Raw genomic sequence first — 16,391 nt, forward strand, 5'->3', positions numbered from 1 at the left:
CCGCCGCTATATAAATGGTCAAACTAGTTTGATCGAAATGGTGTTTTCAAAACACATTTGAAACACATTTGAAAAAGAAACATCATGACATGATGTTTAAAAAAAACACATTGATTACCAAACACACCTTAAGAACATAAAAATGTTGCGGAAAACAAGTAAAGTAAGGGATATGAGTGCGAAGGAAGTGAAACTACAAGGTAGTTAACTGTTATTTTCGACCCCACCAGATGGGCCACCTGCCTCCTCTCACACCCACCACAAAAATGCCTGAAAAGCCAAATACAACAAAGTATCAAATGCTTCGGCGGGTTTATTCATCCCGGAGGCTCGCTAGTATGGTTCCACGCGGGTACCGCGAGCGCCTGCTGGCCTCAGAAGTACTCATCCGATCGCAAGTTCGATCGGCATTGTTCAAATTCGAGGCTGGCAAGCAGGAAGGCCTGAGCCAAAGGGAAGGATTTCAAGGAGAGCTGCGGTGAGTTGAGGAAAGCTTTTGGTTGAGCTGGCGTCTGGTGCGAGGGGGGCGTTAATTCTCTCTTTTTGCCTCCTCTCACACCTCACCACAAAATGCGAAAAGCCAAATACAACAAAGTATCAAAATGCTTCGCGCGGGTTTATCATCCCGGACGCTCGCTAGTTGGTTCCAGCGGGTACCCGAGCGCCTGCTTGGCCTCCAGAAGGTACTCATCGATCCAAGTTCGATCGGCATTGTTCAAATTCGAGCTGGCAAGCAGGAGCCTGAGCAAAGGGAAGGATTTCAAGGAGAGCTGCGGTGAGTTGAGGAACCTTTCGGTGAGCTTGGCGTCGTGCCGAGGGGGGCGTTAATTCTCTCTTTTAGGGGGGAGCTTTTTCTTGGGAAAGGGACCAGGCACGTGCGGAACGGGCATTCGAGGCTTTGGTTCTTGGGGCAGTATGTGCTGGAGATGGCCTTTTGTGAGTATTTCTTGCAGAGGTATCCGAGGGAGTCGCCTGCGCCAATGAGGGAGAGGGTATTTCAGTTGATTGGGAAGAGGTATTTACCAAGGTGGATTAAGGCGGCGAGCTTGCAGAACTTGGTGTTTCCTTTTGATGAGATGGATAAGATGATAAGGAAGGAGAGGGAGCCACCTGTGAAGTAAGTGATTGCTTTGGTTTGCTTGTGAATTTGAGTTCATTTATCATGCTAACACTTGTATACGTTTTGTTTAGATGATGCATTTTAATTCATTTCTTATGTTAATCTTAGTAAAGGGAGTTTGAGATTAGAACATTGTGTTTTCGGTAGAAATTGTGCTTTGAATTTGGGGCAATAGGAAATGTCCCCTTTAAACAATGCCGACAAATTTTGGATTGATGGATATCTTCTCAAAGCCATACAAGCACTTGGGTATCCATTAGAATCGACAATGAAGCTAGAGAGAGAGAGAGAGAGAGAGAGAGAGAGAGAGAGAGAGAGAGAGAGAGAGAGAGAGAGAGATTCTTGCTGAAGCAGATTAAAGTGACGAGCTTACAGAATTTGGTGTTTCCTTTTCATGGGATGGATAAGATGATAAGGAGAGGGAGCTGCTGGTGAAGTAAGTGGTTGATTTAAGTTGGTTTAGATTGTGTGTTTTGATTCACGTTTTGTGTTAATCTCTGTGTAGAAAGTTTTTAGTTTGGAACTTTACCATGATTTAGGTAATTAGATTGATAGGAACATGCTTGGATTGGGATAAATTAATGGGTAAGTTGTGAGACTCAATTAGTAAATGGAGAAAGAGCATTAGTGTGGCTAACCTTAAGAGCTTGAGTTTGATTGTGCGTTTTAGTTCAATTTTGTGTTAGCTTTTGTGTAGAAAATATTGAGTCTGGGACATTATATGAATTAGTACGTAGATTGATTGGAACATTCTTGAATTGGGGTTCATTTATGGGTATAAATGGAAGGTTACTTAACTAGTAAAATGGAGAAAGAGCAGTGGTGTAGCTAAGTTCAATAGTTTGGGATAACAACTGTGTCTGCTGCAATTTGTGTCAAAAGATGACTTTGTTCTAGTCAGAGTGCCAAAGAGTAGAAGGTGTAAGTGATGGATAATACATGAGCTTTCCCAAGTGGCTTAGAGTTTTTTGGAATTTTACATTTCTTAATGGCAAGATGGATGAACTGAGTAGGAAAGATTGGAAAAGCCTGGTAAGTAACTACATTTAAGATTTTTATCATTGCTTTTGATTTAAACGAGATCAATTTTTCATATCTTGCACTGCGCATTGAAAGTGAGTTTTTGGGTTACTGGGTATAGAATCTGCAATTGCATGTGAGAGTTGGGAAGGACGTTGCCTGATATGAGCTGGTAAATTGTGTATCTGGTCTGATCTAGTTACAGTATTATTACACACAGTGTCTTCAATATTTGTTGATATGGTAGAGCATACAAGGAGCCCTGTTTAGGGTTTTTTATGGGTACATGGAGCGCGGTTCAGTTGGCATTTTGCTAGTGATGATGGATATACTTGATATAATTAGTCTAGTTAAAATTTGCGTTCTGAGATTTATTTATGATAGATAAACTTTTATATGTTTTAAAGTTGCTGATTTAAAAGTTTGTTGTAATTTTTTCTAATAAAAACAGTTCATGGTAGTTTTTGAAATGAATGAATGAATGAATTAATAATGATCTTATATTCTTTATAGGTATGCCATTTATAACTTTTTCCCACATTTATCATTTCAATATTTGTGATCAATATTTGTGTTATCAGATCTGTATTCTGGGCATTGTTTGGAGCAATATATCTGTGTTTTGGCATGCCCGAGGTTTACCGTGTTCTCTTCGAGGCATTTGGAATGGACCCGGAAGATGAAAGTTGCCAACCAAGGCTGAGACGTCAGCTGGAAGATGTCGATTATGTTTCGGCTGAATTTGAGGGCAAGCCACTCAGCTGGCAAGATGTTGCTGCCTACAGGGTATGGCCGATACACCTACTTTCCTTTTTTCTTTAATTATATATTCCTTTTGAAGATGAGCTAAGCTACGATTTGGTAATATAGGATTTGCGGTGCTATAGGTCTAAATTTATTATTTTGATTTCCAAATTGAAAATCCGTACTGTTGGATGTGATGTAATATGCATTCACTATGTATTAAAAAGGGCGGTCAAGTGCACAAGGTTCCCACCATTATAGGATTTGGGGAGGGTCAGATGTACACAACCTTAACCCCATATGCGAAGAGGCTGTTTTCGAGAGTCGAACCCATGCCTTGAGGTCATAGGGAACAACCTTAAGGTTGCGCCAAGCTCACCCTCTACTATGTAGAATCGAAATTTCCAATTATTTGGCACACAAGATGTATGGTTAAAATACATGGAGATAGTCCAAACTTTTATATTTCTAAAAAGTTGATTTTGTAGTAGATTATCCTTGAATGATATATGTTTCAGGATCCAAATTTTGGATGTGGAGCGATAGAATCTGCATTTTGAATAGCCTAGCTCAACTCTTTCTCTTGCAATCTTCTAATGTTTACTGACTGATAATTCTACATCTATTTCATGCAGCCTCCACAGGATGCACTTTTTGCACATCCAAGGCTTTTTAGGGCATGTGTACCGCCAGGTATGCATCGATTTCGGGGAAATATTTGGGACTTTGACAACAGACCCAAAGTCATGCAAGCACTTGGATATCCACGGCCAGTGAGTGACAGAATTCCGGAGATCACCGAGGCCAGGAACATTGAACTTGGACTTGGACTTCAGGTGACCATGCATCATATAGTTCTGCGCAGACATTAACTGCCTACAATCAAGATAAAATAGCGACTTTTTAACCTAGTAATTCCAATTGAACCTTTGGTGATAATGCTAGTCTTCGGAAGTAAATAAAATAAAGTTTGTCCAACTTCAGGAGCATTCAGTTGATGTGGAAAAGGCTAATCAGGTTGATTTGTATCACTCTTGTCCAATAAGATGTTTAAAATGTGAAATTTCTTCATTGTGGTTTCTAAAGTCACAATCCCATTAATTCCACGTCTTACATGAGTGGACTGTTTTATTTTCTCATCCGAGCTGTAAAACTCGTATCTTATTCATGCATCAGAGTGCTAAATTTTGCATGTGCGACCTAACTTTACTATTTTTCTTTCTAGGTTCATCTTGCATCTGCTCTCCTGGCAGTAGTTATAACATGATCTTATCCTAAAGAAAGTATTTTACATTGCCTGTTTGAGCTTTTCATTAAACCAAGTGAGATTGCTAGAAAGCACTTTGGTTAACTGATGCTGCATATTTTTTTAGAAGAAGATAAGAGGATTGCTTATTGCTTTTCGTAGTTGTTTTGGTTTGGATGATATTTATTGCAGAGTCAATCACCATCCTTCAGAACCTTTATCTTTCCTTTCTAAACTATATTTTGGACAGAATAAATATGGATCCCCTTGTTCTTCTATTGTGAGGGAGGCAACTTTTTCTATCTTGAGCTTACAGTCAACCATTCTTTCTTGTCTTTATAGCTTGACTTTCAAGAACTGCTGATCCCCTCTCTCACATGCATGCATCCTTACTCTAATGACTAGTATCTGTGTGTCATTCTTTCTGGTTTTAATATTAACTATTTTGTACTACATTAATGGGAGCATTATATGGGTACATCTTTACGGTGCCTAGAAGGCTTTATTTTGTTAGACTATCTGATATAAACGCTAATCTTCTCCAACAATAGAAGTACATGATAAGAGTAGTGTAGAAGTTCATAATGTACTGGCATTGTCAGTTAACATTTAGGAATTTGATAAATTCTATTTCTTGTTGAATGACAGCTGTGCTTCTTGCATCCTTCAAAGTATAAATTTGAGCATCCTCGATTTTGCCTGGAAAGATTGGAGTATGTTGGCCAAAAGATTCAGGTATTATTGTTATAAGTACTTACTCCATATTCTAATAGTTTACTGGTTCATAGAGTTACTAGAATTTTTTTTCCCTTCCTTTTTTTTTTTGGCGCATTTCCCATCAAAGTTTTATGAAATATCTGTTAGTACAGTGCTTAGTCTGATGACGCTAGAGTTGGCTTGATGCAAGGTGGATCCAAACTTGAACCTCTATTGATGCGAAAGTGCACCATATTAATTCGTAACCCAGAGTATCTTTAAACACATGGGCATGTACACAGACAACAAGCAAACAGTGTTGGGAAAAAACATGGAAATGGAAAGTGCTGCTCTTGATAACAAGTTCACGAATTAAGGGCACTTGAATTTTGTGAACCGTACTAGATGATATACACACACTAGACCACATAAATCTAGACTAATTTAGCGAGTACATTCTTTTGTTATGAGGGTGTTCGCGCCTCTAGCACTTGCCTAATTCCTCAGCAATATGGCATCCCCCGGAAACAGAAAATCACAAGTGTGATTTCTTGTTTGGAGATGAAATATGCTTCTGAATGAGAGGAGAGAAACTTAACGTTAATTCTACAAGCAAGATGAGACCGAGAAAAGTGGGGAAGAAGAAATAGAAAGAATAAAGAACAAGAAACTTAAAGATTTCAGCGGCGCGCCAGATCAATGGCCTTCAAAAGTATGATTTCACAAGACTGCATTGTTTTTTTCCGATAACTTCATCATAACTTCATTGAAGAAATATTGGTCTAGAGTCTTTAGACTTAGCAAATGTGATCATTAGAAACTAGTCTTTAATGAGGAAGAATTTCAATCATATTAAATAAAAACCTTCCTAATAGTGGTATTCTAAAAGACTCATGAATTAGTTAAATTTCCCAACTTATAATTTATTCTAAAAGATTCACAAATCAATTAAAGCTTCCAACTAATAATTTACTTTATGTAGGTAAGGCTACAAGACCTCCAATTAAAATCATATTTCTGAAAATGAGAAAAAAATTAGCATCTTTTTAATATTAGTCTCTGCTATCTTCTTCATTAGGACCTTGTAATGGCCGAGAGGCTACTCATGAAGCATCTTGATGCTCCTGGGAGATGGTTACAAGAAAAACACCGTCGTCTCCTAATGAACAAATTCTGTGGGCGTTATCTAAGAGACAAGCACCTCCACCATTACATTGTCTATGGTGAATCTGTCCAAGACTCATTCGAGCACAACCGGAGGCTAAGAAATCCATCGACCACTGCTGTTCAGCAAGCGATCCATGGATTAGGGTATGCTGTCTACGGAAAGCCCGATGTGAGGAGGCTAATGTTCGAGGTCTTCGATTTTGAGCAGGTTCAGCCAAAAGCAGTGTAAAAGATAGGTACAATTGTTGTAAGGAATCAGTACTTGTGCTGATTGCTGGCTTTGTGCTCTGCGCATTTGTTGTGGATCCAGCTTTGTTACTGAATCCTTGTTGAAGAGTGGGATAGGGCAGCGAGTAATATTTTTGAAATAGGAATTTTGTAACACAGGTGTTTGTATAATAGAAAATCAAATTAAATGATCCGTTTTTTTTCTTTCGAATTGCAAGTTGGTAATGACTACTGTTTATTTATTGATAGTGAATGAGACGACGCACCGTTTACAGGTTTTCTAAGAAATCGTTTTACATTTTACATGTTCACTTGCATGAAATCATCCATCATGAGACGGAAGAAAGAATATCAAAACAAAATAGAAACAACGAACCCGCATGTATTTTGCAAACATACGAGGCACAAGCATGAATAGGTGCCATGACGATTAACTGATAACATTGCCGAGTTGTCCAGTATCAGATTAATACTCCGCAAAGAACAGATAATCCTAACAATCACCTACTATAACAAATTGAAAAGTTCAAGTGGCTGTTATTGAGCAGAAGGCAAATCAATATAACGATTGGCCCCATTGAGCCTCAAGCTCCAGGGAACTATTTGTTGAGGAAAATGTTACAAGATCATGTTGTGCACAGCGAAACTCGAAACACACGAAAAAGAGCACAAACAAGAACGAGATAGATCACAACCAATAAGTAAAACACAATCACCACAGCAAGACAAACGAATTTTACGTGGTTCGGTAAGTTGCCTACGTCCAGAAGGTAATGAGGAGGGAGTTTTTACTATTAGAGATAAAGAGAATTACAAATAGGGTTACAAATCTCACCAAAAACCCTCAAACAAAGCTCTCTAGATCTCTCACAAATTCTCTCACAAAGGATGCACAACACTCTCTCAAAGGCTGCTCAAAAACGTTCTCACTTAACCATAATTAATCAGGTTTAGGGTTATATATCAACTCAAAACAAAACGGGTCTGAAATCCAAACCCAACTCAAAACCCGACTGGCGGTCGACCGCCAAATTCGTCGCGGTTGACCGCACGTAACGACAAAAACCTAAAATGATTACAGGGTTTCTACGGTCGATCGCGACGGTCGACGGAACCAATCCAGAGACCCAGAATCCTACAGGGTCCCTGACGGTCGACCGTTGCGGTCGACCATCCCAACTCCAGAAACGTGCTTCAATCTTGTGCACGTTTCCGATCGACCGCAGTTGTCTCGTGGTCGACCGGCAGTCACCCAAACTATTTTCTGCATCTGTTTTCCTAAACTTTTCAACTGTGTCGCCAATTCTACAAATCTCCACCTCGGTGAAGTTTCCCAAAACTGAGCTGACACAAAAAACAACCAAATGTCCCACTTGTTGCGTCCAGTACGAAGTGAAATAGATCCAGGACAACAGACTCAATCCACAATAAATCGGGAACCCAAACGAGAGCTTAAACAATCTCCCCCCAGAAATCCACAAATCCAAACCGACTGCATCAAAAAGATTGCCTATGTATCATCTTGCCCAAGGAATCAAGCCTTACGTAGTTCATCCAAATGGCCTCCAAAAGGCCCTCAACATCAAAGAATGTTCAATAGCTCCAAACAATGACCAAACTTAACACCTGAAACAACTTTGGTTAACATATCTGTAGGGTTATCCTTTGTGTGGATCTTCTCCAACATGACATCAAAACTGAATTTTTTCAACATCTTCTGCAAGTAACTCCTCTGTGTAAGCTTCAATCTCCCCTTCACTCTGTCTCTCTCAATCTCCATACTTAATATCTTCTTAGCTTCTCCAAGATCCTTCATCTCAAACTCCGATGGCAGCTCTTTTTTTAACTTTTAAATAGCCGAAGAATTCCTGGAAGTAATAAGCATATCATCAACATATAATAATAAATAAATGTACTCATCATCATGTAGATTGTGCATGTAAACACATGGGTCATATGGGCTCCTCGTGTATCCTTGGCCAATCATAAAGCTGTCGAATCTCTTGCATCATTGTCGCGACGATTGCTTCAATCCGTAAAGAGACTTCTTCAGCTTGCATACCAAATCCTCCTTTCCTACAGCTTTAAACCCTATGAGTTGTGTCATGTAGATCTTCTCTTTTAAGTCTCAATGTAGAAAGGCTGTTTTAACATGCATCTGAATCAAATCCAAATCCAGCTGTGCCACCAATACCTAAAGAATCCTAATTGACGAATGCTCCACAACGGGTGAGAAAACCTCGCTGTAATCAACGCCCGCAAGCTAGGCATACCCCTTGGCAACCAATCTAGCTTTGTACCGAATGTCCCCAATAGAAGATCCCTCTTTCTTTACATACACCCATTTGTATCCAATAGCCTTCTTTCCCTTAGGTAGCTTTTCAAATTCCCAAGCGTCGTTCTTCTGAAGAGACCACATCTCCTCCTCCATAGCTTTCCTCCACCTAATCAAATCAGAGTTAAACTCTGCCTCCCTATATGTAGAAGGAACAAAATCATAAACGACATCCACTGATAAAGCATATGCAACCAACACATCATTGTATCTAACTGGCCGACGAATCACCCTTCTAGATCTATTTGCTGTAATGGACTCTTGAACATGACCTTGCTCCTGAGTCTCACCATCCACTGCATCCTCCAAATACCCGATTGTCATCTCATTCCCTCCTAGTGTCATCTCTGTAGGAGCCTCAATGGATACAATGCTATCTGGAATGGGTGGAGTCACATCATCCTCCATCTGCTGCGGTATCTCACATGTCTGGTCTTCCTCCACCTACTGAGGGACTTGAGGCCTCATCATGTACGCCTCATCGAATGTGATGTCTCTGCTAATGACTATCTTTTTGTCCTGTGGATCCCATAACTTGAAACCTTTAACACATTCTCTAAAGCACACAAAGACTGCTTTTCTCGCTATTAGATTTAATTTTGCATCATTAACATGATAATAAGCTGGACACCCAAATATCTGAAGCGACTCATAGTCACTAGACATCGAACCATCAGACCAACACTCCATAAGAGTCTTTTCCTGTATCGCAGTGCACGATAACCTATTTACGAGATGGCTCACATAAACTAACGCCATATTTGGAGGTTAAAAGGTGTTCGGAGGAGGTTAGAGGATGTAGAGGCTACACCACAGAAAATCATGATCAATGCCTAAATGATGCAGTTCACATAAGCAGACAATGCTCTCCTAACACTCTCAAAACCTAGATGGGCAACCTAAGCGCTACCTAGGCACTAAGTACTAGTTAGGCTGTCTAGGTACCGTCAAGGCCTAGGCGTATGCCTAAGCGAACTAGGCAGAGGCTTTTTAAAACAGTACCTTTTATAATGCCATTTTTTCAAGTGTTTTGAACTTTCACAACACTATAGCACGGTTTCTTATCCGTCTAAATAACATGAAAATATATCGGTCTAAATAACATGAAAATTCAAATTGACTTTGGACTACATTGCTTCATGTCAATTCAATTATCAACATGAAAATTTAAATTTGGTTTTGTCCATTCACAAAAATAAAGAAAATAAATAATCACAATGCTAAAGTTTAGAGACATAAGCGAGCAAAAACTACCAAAGTAAAACCGATAAATAAATTTTAGTAAGAAAATAAATTAAATATAATTAATCACAGTATTGATCACATGCACTGCACGTGCATAAAACCTAGTTAGATTAAAAGAGCAAGACTTGGCCGGATAAACAATGTTCTTGGGTGAACAGTAATAGGGGTAATGAACAGTGCTCGCTAATGAACAGTGCATCACCGATGGCAAAGAGTTGATGTAGTCGAGATCAGTGTTAAAGCCGTCGAGAGGAAGCACGTAGTGCAACAAAATCCCCTTGGCAGCTGCGATATTGTGGAGGAGAAAGGAGGTCTTTCTAGTTTCAAAAACTTGGCTTTGAGAAATAGAAAATGGCTAAAAAGATCAAGATATTATACATCAAACCCTAACCTCTCTTAAATAGAGGCTAGTGTAGGCATATAAAATTTCTTATAGGTCCCTTAACACGGCTCAACACGAACTAATGAACCATCGGGCGACGTATCTAAGCACGATCGTTAGCCCGTCAACACCGAAGCCAAACAATGTGCGACGGAGCGGATTAACGAGGCTACGAAGCTGACGAACCGCACGCGAACGACGGAATGAATCCACTCGCGTACGGAATCAAACCAACGGTTCAGGGAGTCAACGAGTCATTCAACCATATAACGGATTCGAACTCAGACACCAAAGCCGATTTACTGCCTAATCGGGATCCAGACTTCCAAATCAAGATTCAGAATAAATCGGGGTTCAGAGCAACGCCACAGGCAAACTCGGATGAATCGCGATCGAGTCACGATCAGTTTTGGAATCGAACTCAGAATCGGATTTATTGCCAAATCAGGAATCAAGTCAACGAATCGATTTCAGACCAATCAACTGCATAACCGAATCACGGACGAAGCGGATACAAGAACCAAAACAACCGAACGACGGACGCAAAACCCGGAGGGGCTCGGCCGAAACCGAGCCACCTCAAGGTGGTTCGGCCAAAGCCGAGCCACCTTCGGGGTGGCTCGGTGGCCGAGCCACCCCGGGGTGGCTCGGCCAAGGCCGAGCCACCTCAGGGTGGCTCGGCCTGGGCCGGGCCACCCTGAGGTGGCCGCCCAGATCTGTGCCAAATGCATAGATCTGATTGCCTATAAATAGGCGGGGTCATTCATCATTTTGGAGAACTTTTGGAAGAACTTTTGGAGAGCCGAAACTCTGCCGGATTGAGACCTCATCTTGGAGTTTTTTGAAGGCTTGAAGACTTGGACGTCCAGATCTGATTCTTGGCGAGCACCCGCATCACAAAAGGCAGGAGTTCGAGGGGATCGAGATCTCAGATCTACGTTGTTACACTCCGGATCAAAGCTTGGTCTTTGATCCCGAGATTCGAGCGATTGTTTCCTTGGTGAAATAATCCCTCCGGCTATTATTTCCTTGGTGAAATAATACCCGTTATACTGCGTAGATCTGCTCGGATCTAGATCGCGCGGTGGTCCACGGCAAACAACCCCGGCGCAGGCAAACAACCCACCAAAGCGAGCGACCGCAAAACAGGAGCTCGCGATTTGTTCGACAAACAAGGATAAAAAAGTTGTAATCTTTCTTTTATTTTCTTTGATTTTCATTGTAACCGGATCTAAAAACAATTATCTCATTAATGAAGAAAGCAACAGTTTTCCACGCGAACAATCTGGCGACCACAGTGGGAGCCACCGATCTCGCTGCCGAGATCGGAGCGTCGCAGCCGCGGATCTCGATCCCGATCGTGGAGGAGGTCGAGTATGAGTTCGACCAGCAGAAGTACGAGGAGTACGTGTCCTCATCTGGATCAACCTCCCCCCATAAGTCCAAAAAATTCCAGAAGTTCTCCTCCAGGAGAAAAGTCCGTTGGTGCGAGGAAGTTGAAGCCACCAACGACAACCTCACCCAAGTTGCGTCAAATGAAGTTCCACCGACCTCCAATCAGGTCAACCCAACTCCCGCCAACGCCTCCACTGTTCAGGGCGTTGTGACTCTCTCAAAGAGAGCCCGCCAGAGGCGTCGTCAACGCCTCGCGCGGCAATTCGCTAAGGCGATGGAGTCTACGGACGGATTCCGCTACCACGCGGAGTTGAAGAACAGAAGAGGCAAACAGCCTCAACCACCAATGAATGGCGACTCTTCCAAGCCGCCAAAGAAAGAATGGGTCCGCGTCAAACGGAACCGTTCGACGCTCGAGGAGCGTATTCGCAAGCGCCGCGCGATGTCAGCGCAGGCACGGGCTCAAGCTCAGGAAGCCCGTAGAAAGCTGCAAAAGGAGGTGGAGAAGAAGCCACCACCAACACGACAAGTCTGGAAGCCTAAGTCTGAAGTGGCGACTCAGGCCAAAAAGCAACCAGTGCAGCCTTCTAAGGAAGGTCAAACTCCGGCGAGTCAACCAAAGTCGCCGTTAATCCCAATAACTTCTCCGGGAGATCATGCAGAGTCATCCCGCAAGAAGAAACCAATTTTGGAGCGCCTCGGTCCAATTCCTGACGTGAGAGGCAAAGCTCCAATTCACGAGCGTTTGGGCCCGATGAAGAAGCCCAGAACGACTCAACACACTGGGGGTCGCCGTCACCTCCAGTATGACAAAGAGCTCAAGGCAGCTGCGCGCACCAATTTGCGCATTGAAGTCCAAGATCACGCCGAAAATTCACGCCCAAAAAGGCATGTTTTGAGGCGGGTAACCTTTGAAAGCCCAAAGAAGGCAAGTCACCCTCAGATGGAAACATTATCATCTGATAGTGATAGTGTTATACCTGAGAAGGCGTGCCCGCACACGATAGGTTACTCTGACTGTCAAAATGACGAGTTGTACTATCGTGCTGGGGGTACGAATAGAACCAGGAAGAGGAGTCCCCGAGAACGGGAAATTCAATGTCCCTGTTCCAAACTCATTCGGGCGGTATTGTCGGAATGCAATTGCATTAAGGCGGTCCCCGAAAGAGTTTCAGTTTTTGAAAGACTTAATGCGGAAACGCCAAAACCAAGGCCTAGGCGCTTCCAACGAAGAAGAAGGGTGATTGAAGACGGAGAATTTCCGAGGGTCACCACCAACATGACCAGCAGAGGGACATCGGCGCGAGATAATCTCGAGTCAATTCTGAAAGCATCCCGGCCTAGAACCCGTCTGCAGTCCGGAACCATCGAGCGAGCAACCTATGGTAGGGTTCGGACAAGACGCCCTTCAGAAGATGAAGAATCTGATGCTGGCTCCGCGGTTGCATCAGATAATACGGTATCCAGCGAGGGACAACCCCGTGAGGCGCTTATGATAGGTGCGGAGCAAATTGCCAAGATGATTGAAGACGCTTTGGCTAAGCAGCAGGAAACTTTCAGGTTCGAGATGCAGATGACCATGCAGAACATGAGAGAAATGCATGACCAACAAATCCAAGCATTGACGAACCAGCAAGGCGAGCCGAGTCGTCGCAACCAAGTCCATCAGGAGGACGAGGATACGAATGATCCTCCCGTCAATGCAGGGGGTGGTAACGGGAATGCTAGTGAAGATACAGGTGAAAGCCTAAAAATTAAAAACCAACAAATCCAAGCATTGACGAACCAGCAAGGCGAGCCGAGTCGTCGCAACCAAGTCCATCAGGAGGACGAGGATACGAATGATCCTCCCGTCAATGCAGGGGGTGGTAACGGGAATGCTAGTGAAGATACAGGTGAAAGCCTAAAAATTAAAAAGCAAAATCAACACATTGATCTCCGCTCAAGAGACGAAGAAAACAGGCATTCCTTGCCCATACCCAAGAGAATGGGAATCGATCCCATATCCGGCGAAGTTTAATCTAATTAACTTCACGCCGTTTAATGGGATGGGTTCACCCACTCAGCATTTGATTTACTTCAAATCGCACTTGGGAGTCATCTCTGGTAATGAGCCTCTGATGGTGCGGTCATTCGTTGGCACTCTTCGCGGAGCCGCCTTCGATTGGTATCGTCGCCTCAAGCCAGGAAGCGTGAACAGCTGGGATGACATGGAGACGAAGTTCCTTGCAAATTTCTTCGACGACGACACCGAGATCTCTATCGGATCGTTGCTCGATGAGAAGCAGAAAGACGGGGAGTTAGTCGACACCTTCGTCAAAAGGTTCCGGAACAAGGCGATGAATTGCCGGGACCCGATCACCGAGGAATTCATTCTCCAGATTTGCCATAATAACCTTTCGCTGGACGTGTTGGAAGCAATGGGCACAGCACCATCCAAGACATGGAAGGATCTGAAAGTTCGAGGAGAGCAAGCTGAGCGATTCCTCAGAAGAAAGAAGGCGGAGAGAAGCCAACCGGCAACAAATCCTCCGAAACAGAAATTCAACCAAAAAGGAAAAGGTAAAGCTCATGCTAATGCCGTTGATGCTAACCAAACTTTCTAATTGCAACCCCAGCAACAACAACAGCAACGAGCGCCACAACAATCTCGGGGGCAATGGCAACAACGGCCTCAGAAACAAAAGTCTTCGGAGCCAAGGTTTCCCAAAGTCTACTCCTTCAAGGATGATGAAGTTCCCGGCATCTTCAAATACTTGTTGGAGAACAACAAAATCCAGCTGCCGGCGATCGTGGATCAAGAGGGAGCCAGCAAGGTGACGGATCCAAAGTACTGCGCGTACCACAGAGCGGTCCACCACCCTACGAGATCATGCTACCACCTCAAGGACAAGATCCAGGCGTTAATCGACGTAGGGGTCATAACCCCGAAACCAGCCAAGAATGTGGGGGCAAACGCAGTGTCAATCAGTTTTGGATCGGTGCCCACAACATGGTTCGAGCCGAAACGCGTCACCAAGGTGGGAATGAAGACGGTGAATGATGACCCACATGGACAGCGCCAAAAAGGGCTTGTGCCACATACAGCCCCAAACGGCGAAATCCTCTGGGTTCATCCCGATCTGATTGAAGATGAACAATGGGCTGAATCGTCATCCAAGAAGAAGTCCAAAAAGAAAGAAAAGTCTTGCTGCAGAGTCTCTGCTATCCCCGGAGAAGATGACGAAAGAATCATAGCTTTCCCGCTCTCTGAAGAAGAACAAGAAGTTTTTGCGACCCGAAGCGGAAACGAATATCACTACAACTATCCGCCACTTAGTGAGCAGGGGGTGGACAAACGAAGTTCAGCCCTGATGGACTCCTCGGTGGTGGCTGAAGTCCTCGCAGCGATCTCTTCTGTCTCGGCTAGCTTCTGCTCCAGGGATCTCAACTCATCAGATAAAGCAGTGTGGGTTTGCTGATCCTGTGCTTTCGTCATCTGAAGAATATCCAAATTCTCCTCTTTTTCACGGAGTGTTCTTCTGAGCTGGTCTATCTCGGTCGCACAGGAGGTAATAGAAAGATCGAGCTCGGCAAGCGAAGATAATCTAGTAGCAAGGCTCGTCTTAACTCGATCTACTCGGCCCCGCTGCATCTGAATCTCGAGCTCAGCAAAAATCCGAGTCTCGCGTGATGACTGTAAGCGGGCGTCCAGCTCGGTAGCAATAAATGAGGAGGCACCTGCATCTCGGAGCTCACGAAACATCTGAAGCTCATGCTCTAGGCAATCAAGGTCATCAACTATAGCCTGTGCCAAATCTGGATGTCCCGCTTCCCTTATCAAATTGACTTTAGAATCAAGGAAAGGCTTGAATTGGCGAAGAGAAAGTCCACCATGGAAAAGCTTGCCAATCATAGCATTCATGAAAGAGAAGAAGGAGCGGACTTCTATGCAGATGACAATCTTCTCAGGATCATCATCAGATAACAACTCCCTCGCCAGAATATGAAGACGAGAAGAATTCCCTGCACGATAAAAAAAAAACCGTCAGAAAAAGACCTTGAAGAGTAAATAAATAGTATTCATACCCTCTTGAGTCACTGGGGGTGGTGGAGGTGTAACGACTGGGGGTGTATCAACTGGTGTAGTTGGTCCCATAGCCGGCTCAACAGGGTCATTCTTAACAAAAACTCCTGTTAAATACAAGTCAGAATTCTCAAAGGCATCACATTATAGCTGCATTAGTCAAAATTGGCTAGTCCTATAATTAATTCGGGAGGAGGCATATACCTTCGAAAGAATTATCCTCAAGATTCTTATCGAACGTAGGCTCGGAAAATATATCTCCGGGTAACTGGCCATCAAATTGAGGAGAGCTATACATGAAGTGGAGTGTAGGAGTCTCCGCGATCAAGCCTTCCTCGTCAAAATCATCAATAGAGAAATCTGACGTAAAAGAATATAAGTACCAAAGAAGAATAAAGAGACTACAACCAACAGAAATGAGTTACCCCTTATGGATGCGTTAGCCTCTTTATTCCCAAAATCCACGTATGCCTCCTGCAAGTTATCTGAAGAAGCAAGATGTACAGAGATGATTAGAGGATGCACAAATTCTTTTGTATACCATCTAAAAGATACATTGTCAATAGTAGACGTACCTGGATCTGCGGAATCAGGTCCTACATTGCTATCCTCCCTAATGTTGGCAACCCCTGTATGCCTTTTTAATTGGGGCAGCGGGTCAGGCTCACCAGGAGACACAGGAAGGAATCGGGACTCATTTCACTCTCTCCACGCTCTCCTATATAGAGATGGAAAAGAATGAGTCAA

The 16,391-nt window shown here is 43.2% G+C and overlaps 2 protein-coding genes across 2 annotated transcripts; one reads left to right on the forward strand and one right to left on the reverse strand.

The window, feature by feature from the left end:
• On the forward strand, window positions 571–6,432 carry LOC109831371 (ribonuclease III domain-containing protein RNC1, chloroplastic-like). The gene is made up of 6 exons (XM_020398701.1): window positions 571–775; window positions 865–1,117; window positions 2,722–2,926; window positions 3,520–3,720; window positions 4,779–4,865; window positions 5,905–6,432. The coding sequence occupies exons 1-6, from the start codon at window positions 571–573 to the stop codon at window positions 6,220–6,222; spliced, it is 1,269 nt and encodes a 422-aa protein (XP_020254290.1). The 3' UTR covers window positions 6,223–6,432.
• On the reverse strand, window positions 9,306–15,668 carry LOC109831372. The gene is made up of 3 exons (XM_020398702.1): window positions 15,647–15,668; window positions 14,918–15,583; window positions 9,306–9,361 (listed from the first exon to the last, which is right to left on the reverse strand). Exons 2-3 carry the CDS (start codon window positions 15,480–15,482, stop codon window positions 9,306–9,308), a joined length of 621 nt encoding a protein of 206 aa, XP_020254291.1. The 5' UTR covers window positions 15,483–15,583; window positions 15,647–15,668.

Source organism: Asparagus officinalis, chromosome 2 (assembly GCF_001876935.1).
Source record: "Asparagus officinalis chromosome 2, Aspof.V1, whole genome shotgun sequence".
Classification (NCBI taxonomy): domain Eukaryota; kingdom Viridiplantae; phylum Streptophyta; class Magnoliopsida; order Asparagales; family Asparagaceae; genus Asparagus; species Asparagus officinalis.